General features: G+C 39.4%; 1 protein-coding gene across 1 annotated transcript in view; it reads right to left on the reverse strand.

Annotated features, from left to right (window-relative positions):
- LOC107037327 (unconventional myosin-IXb) overlaps positions 1-4868 on the reverse strand; it is a 31311-nt gene extending 26443 nt beyond the window's left edge. Inside the window, exon 1 of the mRNA XM_015255832.1 lies at positions 4778-4868. Within this exon, the coding sequence (XP_015111318.1) occupies positions 4778-4868 (91 nt within the window). The remainder of the gene's footprint in view (positions 1-4777) is intronic.
- Between the last annotated feature and the right edge of the window lie 4411 nt (positions 4869-9279).

Consider the following 9279-nt stretch of genomic DNA (forward strand, 5'->3'; position numbering starts at 1 on the left):
AGTCTTTAAAGATGACAAATGTCTCTAAAGATGATGTCTGTTTTCAATTGAAAAGCGCAATTGTGACAACATTGTCCAGTGGGGTCTAGGAGTCTCCGCTGGTTCAAAACCATCTTTAGAGACCCTAGCACGCTATTTCTCGACCCGCTCTTTCATTTTAGCCCAAAAAAGCATTCATATCTTGTCTGACATCGCTGCTACAAACTCGTGTCTACAACTCGGGTCTTCAATTGAAAGCCTCCGCATACATGCATCTCCCCTCCACCCTCCCGTGAAATGTCGATTTTCGAGATTAAAAAAAAAACAATAATTGCATTTTTTATTTCAATAACGCATGAGTAAATAGGGATATGAACGCAGATTTAATATAGGCCCATAGAATTACGGGGACCGGCAAGGATTTGGAAAGTCTGAATGCAAGTCCTGCTTACACCTAACAAGTGCTGAAGTGGGACATAACCAGAGGTAGAAAGGTCTCGGAAGCACTTGGGAAGAGGCTTCCCAAGACCTATTCAGTTCTGAACGGAGAGACCTAAGTAGAATTTGTCAGGTCCAATTATTCGACTCGGGAGTTGACTTTAACAACTTTCCGATCCGTAAAATTTATCAATCGTTGGGGAAAAATTACGGAACGACTTGTTGTCTCCACAGCGGTGTGAGTCATCAGACGGGGGATTAATTTTTACGGAACAAATCGTAGAATTACCGTGGCGATTCGTACAATTTCAGTTCCGACTCACACTTTTTATTGAATTTTACTTCGCTCGCGAATTACGTTTCGAAACGTAATTTTTACGTTTTTTTCTGGTAATTTTCATTGAATTTTTCTCTCCGTGTGGGGAAATATTGGGAATCATTGACATTTTGAGGTCGAATGATGAGCTTGTAATTGGCGACATGTATATATTATTTTTGATGACCATTTTTAGTTCTTATATTTAGATTCTCGTTGCCTGACATCTACTTTTTTAACTTTTATATTCTGACCCTCATCTTTGATTCTAATATTGCGATCCTCATTTTTTAACCTCCACTTTTTGACCCTTATATTCGGATACTCAGTACCTGATCCGTGTATAACACTTAAGAGAGCTTGATAGGGCGTAGCACGTGAATTTTTCCGGTTCTTATATGAAATTTTTACAGAAATCCCCGGAAATTTTCTCTTAAATCCTTACAAATTTTACCTTAACAGCACTAGAATTTTTCGTTATCGGTGGATTGGGATTTTTCCAGTACTAGCACTGGAATTTTTCTAAAGAAGAAAGGAGGAAAGTCATCAGTACTTTCCTCCCTCGGGAACAACTTTCCACCCTTGAGCGAAAAGTCTTCACTTTCCTCGCGCTCATCAGAAAGCAAAATGCCAACTTTTCTTTGCAGGCGTGTTAAAAAATAGCATATGCACCTCGGGCGGGGAAAATGGCGCACAATATACTATCATTTTGTCGGGCATTTCAAATTTACTTCTCCTCGTTACACCCAACGCCTCCCTTGGAGTTTGGATATACTACTTTACAGCGCCGGAGACAAAAACTGTATTAGACTTTTCGTCTCGAAATAACTTCCGCTATGTACGAGGAATTCTGAGATACCCTGCAGAATACGCCACCACGGATATTGGGTAAGAGTTCCGATTTCGAATTAATTTGTGATTTAACACGAGTGTTCGTAACCCGTCTCAGGGCTTATCGATCAGCAATGCAGGGGGCTAAGTTGAAAACTCAATTTTCATGTCTGAATAATGTCCGTGGTTGTATATTCCAGCGCGACATTGCGAGTTACATGATGAAGGGATTTCCAGTCTCTGTCGTATGCAAATTGAAGAATTATGGTATCAAGGGTATTGCCATCGGTGCTCGCGTGTGCTTATCATTGAAAATTGTGGGGGGGAGATAGTCAGATCATCTATCAAACTTTGTGGGGAAAATTGTACGATAAATGTACAGGATCCCGATATTTCCGGTATCTGCCGTCATTATCGTTCGTATCGGGAATTACAATGAATTAATTATGAAGAAGCCGGAGTAATTCGAGGAATAAAAGGAGCTTTGATTTAATTATGATGATCAAAAGGCTTGGATTGATATTTTAGTTTTTCCGTGCTCTCGACGTAATCAATATTCATCCACTAATCGGAATCACTGTGGTTAACATTTCAATTTACATTTCCAGTTGAAGGGGCTATTAATTGAGGAGGTCGGAATGAAAAGGGCTCTTTTGAAGATTTAGAGATGTGTATAATACGATAATTTTCAACAGATTTAGCAATTTTGAACTCGAAATAACCTTAATAGTGTGAACGATGGCGTTACTACAGTATTCAAAATTCATTGTGAATTGTTCGTGTTTAAGTCGCAGAAATTGTTGTAAAGTGATATTTCCACACTAGCAGAAAGGATTAGTTGTTGTTAATAAATGGATTTGATTGGGCGATAGGGTTTTTTCGGTCTTACCAAATGTTCATTCATTAATAGTTAACAAATGTATATTTGAGGAGCCTTGTTTCACTCGACTGTCGCCGTTCAAATGAGCCATTCGTTAACTGTTAAGGAATATTTATTTGGCCACATTCAACTCGGTCATTCGTTAATAGTTAACGAATCTCGTTTCGAATAAAGGTATCATTCTATCAGTGCTACGAAGTTTGTCATTGGAAAATTAAGTATTGGATTCCTGAATTTCGACCGATAGAAATGTAGTATTCGACGTTTTTGCGGATTGAAGACACGCTGATAGAATGATTTATTTATTCCAAACGAGATTCGTTAAGAGAATACACCTTCCTGGGGCCATAAGAAAATATATAATTACGCGCTGATCTTATGTGTTAAGTGAAGTTTTACATTAAGTCCACAATTGTATTGCAATAGAGACTAGCAGATAATTAATGGGTTGACTTAATTATGTATTCGTTTTAGATAAAATAAAAATATTGGTCTGAAGAGGAGTGCATTTAGCACTTGAAACGTTGGCAAAGAATAATTTAAAGATTAATTGGATGTTGAGGATTTTATTTGCTACGGATGACCGCAAAATGGCCGCAGGAAGGTGTATTCTATTAATATAATTGAAGCGGTTGAATAACAACGTGGTGGAGATTCGTTAACTATTAATGAATGGTAGAGTTGAATATGACCAAATGAATATTCGTTAATAGTTAACGAATGGTTTACTTGAGAGGTGGATGTCGAGTCAAATTTGGGTCCTCAAATATGCATTTTTTAACTATTTACGAATCAACATTTGGTGAGACCGAATAGACCCAAGCCTCCAACCAAATCCATTCATTAACAATAACTAATTCTTTCTATCAGTGCAGAGAAAAAACGTTGATTTTCCAGGACGTGTCAGGGGTTTTCAGAAAACTATTTCCAATCAACGAGTATGAAATACTGAAATTCAGTGATTTTGTCACCGAATTCGAGGGATAAAAATCGCTAATGATTTATCCTAGTCAGTGTTTAGTACCACAAATAAGTTCTGAGGCAGACAGCAAAACTATTGTCATAATTTTTTTATAAAGCGGATTAAGATCCTCGAAAACAGCCAAGAGTGAAATCGACTTAAATCGTTCTACCGCTTCGCTACTGAATTGGTGATACATTTACAAAAATCAGTGACATATCCCCGACCATCAGGTACATGTGCCTGAAATTCAATTACATGTTTTTGACAATCATTTATTTTTCTCTGTGCATATTCATACCAGAACTTAATTTATTACTTATTATAATAATTCATTTATTATTTTTTATATTGGTGTACATGGCATATTATTTATGCCATGCGATGAAATGGAAATAACTGAAAATTATCCAAATAACTGTACTCCTATTCCACCGCAAGAAGTCAAATCCTGCACTCCTATTTGTTGAAATAATTATTGAAATTTCAAATTTCATCCTTTCTCGCTTCCTGAATAGAATTCAGTGTCGCTCTCCTCAAAAACTATTGCTAAAGTGTCCGTGAAAAGTCATTATTTTCCAACAGCGTTCCCTGCACTCAATAATTTCGACTCCCCTCCCCTAAAAAATGTGTAATGAACTCAAAGATGAAGCCCTTGACAACAGATCCATCCAGACAGATATAATTACCCCAGATATACCTCCCTCCCGCTGGATTATTTGATCCTGGTAGAGTGAAGGACCCGTTGGTCGAGTATATATGGCAACCCAAGATGGAAGGCATCCGGTCAAGCTCAAGAAGAGGGATAAGAATTAAGAGAGTGGCTGAATAATAGAGGAGGATAGACTCGGGCTCAGGTAGTCAAACTGTGGAGGATCTGTGCGAGAGACGGTACGAGGAAGGAATAGTGGGAGAATAAAACAAAAACAAAAAAATGTATAAAACCCGTCTGGTGGCTGGAGAGAGGCCCAGGGTACCGAGGATATTCCGTTGCCCTCCCTCTTGTGCTCGCTCAGAACCTAGCGTAGGAAGTTGGCATCGTAACGGTTACACTGTACTTTTTATGGTTTACAGGTAAGTGTATGTGCCTGAGGTTGTGATGGATCATTTGCCTCAGTCATTACCTCATCCACATGATTTTAAAGGTCCACTACAGAGAAAAAAAATCATTCACATCAAAGTCAAATGATTTATTTTTCTTTAAATCGTCAGAGAGAGATAAATTCTACCCCGAATTGACGAAAATCGGACCATTTCGCCACAGTTGTTCTCAAGACATGGCAGAATTTATTCAGCAATAGTTTTCAATGAGTCCATCATTGACATTGTCATTAACGGGGGAGGGATCCCCCCCAAACTTTATTAATAATACCTTGAAGTTTTTTCTCAGTCTCCCAGAACTTCTGCAGCTCCGTGAAGTACTTGTCCAATATGAAAACCTTGGAGAGGCCTAGGGTGGCCATCTCAGACGATCGGCTCTCCAACTCCCCCAGAATTACCACAATTCCCTCGTCGCCACAATTCCAGGATAAATCATTAAATCCCTCCCATTCCCCGAATCATCGAAAATATCACCCCATCAACCGCGCAATCATCGTCGCACTCGCCCATTTTTCACCCGATTCCACTGGAATTTCCGGTCTTTAATTGTCAAGACGAAGAGCAAAAAGACCGCAAAGATCGAATTAGCATGCCCCCAAAATGACACTGAATGTAGAATAACTTCTTATAAAGGGGTAATCGTTTTACTGAGAACAAATGACCACAAGGCACGATATCAAGTACTTTCTCGAGCGAAGCCAAAACCCTTGCGAAATCCCTCTCTTTCAGGCACAGCGGTGCTCTCGTACTCGCGTTACAATCCTTCACCATAAAACACTCTGTTTTCACCCAAAGTCCATTAAATTCGCCTGTATAAATCCGAAAACTTCTCTCAAACACCACCAAACAGTTTTCAATAGTCCTGTTAAATCTCTATAAAGGACATTGAACACTATTTTCCCCGCACATTCTCTCCTTTTTTTACTCCCCTCACAAATAAATAAATAAAACCAAGAAAAGGATTTATCGAATTCACTGCACCAACTCCACTGAAAACTTTGTCGACCAGTCTCAAAAAGCCCGATCAAATGGTGTGCAATCACTCAGAAAAAATTTAAATGAAATAAAAGTTGAATGAGAGGGGAAAAAAACGAGTGTATAACCATGTAAATAAAACCCTCACACAACCGCGGTGAGTGCGAGAGCAGTCGCGTTCAACTGGGCGTCATTGTTGGCCGTAACCCACCGGTTAGGCTGAGGGCCCGATCTCTTCTACACCATGTTCACACTAACTCGGGTGAAATCATAGCGTCAGGTGCCCCACGAAACACGTGGAGTGAGAAAGAGGAGAGTTAGCGGAAATGGGGTGTAAGGGCCCCGAGGTCCAGGGGCCCACCGAGAGTTGCATGACGACTGGGAGAGGGGGAGTGGGGCAACGCACGAGTGTGGGCCTCTCGGTGGCTTCAGATACTTGGAGAAAAATTCTGGGACCCGTAGACTATATTGAGGCATCTTGCAGGCATGCAGCGGAGATGATCCGTTGTGCATACTAAATTCGAGGGGTTTTTTAATTCTTTGAAATTCCTTCTTCACTGAAATACCTGATGAATTTTTCATTTTTTGTTCTTTGGGGGAATCTGTTTGGAGGAAGATTTTTAATCATTAGAAGACAATTATGTCGTTAATTGATGTCGTTAATTATATTGAAACGGATGGTTTACAGATTTGGATATTTAATCGTTGGGGTGATTAATTCGATAGCATTTGAAGCACAGTTTACAAGATACTGGTGAACATTCCAATATAAATGTTGGGAATTTTTAATGAGTGACGATTCCACTTGAATTTCCAATCTTTGAATCAGTGGAAACTGTAAATAGCAGGAAAATTCGGTTCGATATACTTTTGAGGTTGAGATTGATTGGACGTTCAGCTCAATGTGATATTGAACTCTCAATTGTACTAGAAACTATCTGAATTCACTTCAATTTTCAAGACGAATGAGAAATTTAGTGAACACTTTAATTTGAAATTGAATTCAACCTCACAACATCGAAAATTCAGATAACGCTGTGACTGAAATTTCAAGAAATTTTTAACAGTGCAGAATTTGATGGTTTTCCATTCATCTCAAGTGAAAATGGAACGGAAATTTACAGTTCTGTTTGATTTCTCCACAAAGTGCTGAATTTTCAATGACAAGAATTCCCGAAATTTCAATGTAACTTGAACACGATAAAAATTTCCGCAATTTGGCGCAGAAAATTCTGACGATTTTTAACAGTGCACGAATGCATTCATACAACATTCGCCCATAGAGATCCCATTAACAAATCGTATATTTGGACTTTTCAGACCATATTTAGTTACCCTGCCCCAAAAAATTAAAACGTGAAATGTGAACGATTGCAAGATTTCCATTGGGAAGCAAAAACCCCCCGATATTTCCAAACATCCTCGAACCTAATATTCCACCAGGAATCCAACATGGCTAACCGCGTCGTGCGTCGTAAACAATACACATATCCTCATCTCCCTCTGTTACAGCTTCCCATTAGCTCGCGGTCTTGAATTGTCGATGCCCCCCTCCCCGCCTCTTTCATCGTGAGGGGGCCCTTTAGACCCCTTTTCTCGCTCGAGAACTCAACGACACCCGGGAATATGTACACCACGAAGCCGAGTGTTGCTCGCGTGTGCGGAGGTGGGAAAGAGATTGCTCCGAGAGAGGAAGAGTGGCTGAGGCTTTGAGAAGTGAGGAGACTACACCGGGAAGCCCAACCGCGCAGCTCTACGAGGCCGACGACCACTCTAGTCTTCTCTGCAGTTGTTTTCTCTCCTTCTGCAGTCCCCCCCCAACCCCCTGTCCGCTCATGACCAGTATTTTCCGCTGTATGTACTTGACCGTACAGATTAACTTTATATTTGCCTTCAGCTTTGTGTTTGGGATGGTAATGGAGTTTTTGAAATTTCAGATTAACGCGATTTAACAAAATCCCGAGAGGTATTTGGGAAATACCTTTTGGGTACCAAAGGAAATGCCCGAAAATCCTTCTCCCGTGGCCATTACAGAAGAAAAAGTTTTTGTTTTCACAGATATGTATGTTGAATATGTTTTTCCAACCAAATTTCGGCCAAGAGAATGACACTATGGAACAAAATCAGTCTGTCAGTTCCAATGAGAGACTCACTCGACCAGGAATTATCAAAAATTATCAGTTGAATACCGTATTTAATATATAAAATCACAGTCGAATAGTGGAATTCTATTGGCTGAAATTTGGATGGGAAGAATTCTCTAGAAAATCGTAGCTAATTTTACTGTACGAAAGGTTATCGTGGGGCGAAATGCAATTCAGCGAAAAAATACCTGCTTGTGGAAGATGTTTTACGATTCTATAAAAAAAATACATTTATGGATGCGAAAATTATCCTCCTGTGCAGTAAAATTTGCCACATGAATGGCAGTGAAATTTTTCCGAACGTGTTCGGTAAAAAATCATTCTTCGTTACAGAAAAATTATACGCAATATTGAGCAATCATTCATGTTCACTAAGATAATTTTTTATGGGATGCAGGGTAAATTTTACTATTTCGGGACAGGTTACTCTCACGTTTAGTAAATTTTCCCGGGCCAACGTAGGAAAATTCACTATTCGTCTCGCACTTTAATCCCGTTATAGGGTGAAAACGTACTAAAAATGGGATTCGCTTCATGATTACTTGACTTGTTCGGTAATTTTTCTCCAACTTTTTCTCCACACGGAGAGAAATATTCAGTAAAAATTACGGAACTCACAACTCGCTCACCGATTACGGAATCGACTCAGAACATTTAAGTGACGGTATGGTAATTTTTCACAGCAGATTCAGATAAAAATTACCGAACGCTCTGGATAAATTCCGTGACAGTTCCGTAAAATTTCCTACAACCACATTTCGCTCCGGAATTACGGAAAAGATACGTAATTTTTATTGAATATTTCTCTCCGTACATGCGCTAATTGACGATGGATTCCTCAAAAACCGTAACATGTTCCTGAACACGGAAAAAAATATCCTCAAATCGGGTATATAATATTCCGGAATCAGGAATATATGTATTCCGCAATCCGTGATCTAGTATTCTGGAGTTCGGAATAATATACCGGAATCTGGAATATTGCATCCTGAATTCCGGAATAATATTCCGGGGACCTCCTCACATTGAAATCCGTCGCGTCCATAAAAGATTGCATGTACTGACGACGTAGCATCCGAATTGAAGTAAATACGAATTTAAGTAAATTTAAATAAATTAGTTTTATTTCTCAATTTAATTAATAATTTTGAGTAAATTAAATTCGGACGGCGCGTCGTTAGCGCAATGCGAGGAAGTCTTCGGGATATTATTCCGGAATTCAGGATGCAATATATCGAATCCCGGAATATTATTCTGCATTTTGGAATTCAGAATATTGCATCCTGAATTCCGGAATATTATTCCGAATTACGGAATATAAGATCCCGGATTCCGGAATACAGATATTCCTGATTCCAGAATATTATATTCTCGATTCGAGGATTTTTTTCGTGAAAACCAGAATTCTCTCCTCTGCGATCAACGATTTTTATTTCGTTTTAAACGGGGTCAAGGTCGGGCCATAGCACCGGATAATTGAGGGATTTTTGGCGTCGAGGGGACGAGTGTTAAAATCCTTCAGTACATTTTAAATCTTTTAATCGTTTGCAGTGAGGATGAAAGAGAGAGAGAGATGAATGGAAAAACTGGGGAAGAGCTGACCCGTGTGATTTCGAGACGCTGGGAAACCGGTTTCGATTATGCCAGGATGTTA

This window comes from Diachasma alloeum, unplaced genomic scaffold (genome assembly GCF_001412515.2).
Source record: "Diachasma alloeum isolate Michigan unplaced genomic scaffold, Dall2.0 Dall_scaffold_00177, whole genome shotgun sequence".
NCBI lineage: Eukaryota > Metazoa > Arthropoda > Insecta > Hymenoptera > Braconidae > Diachasma > Diachasma alloeum.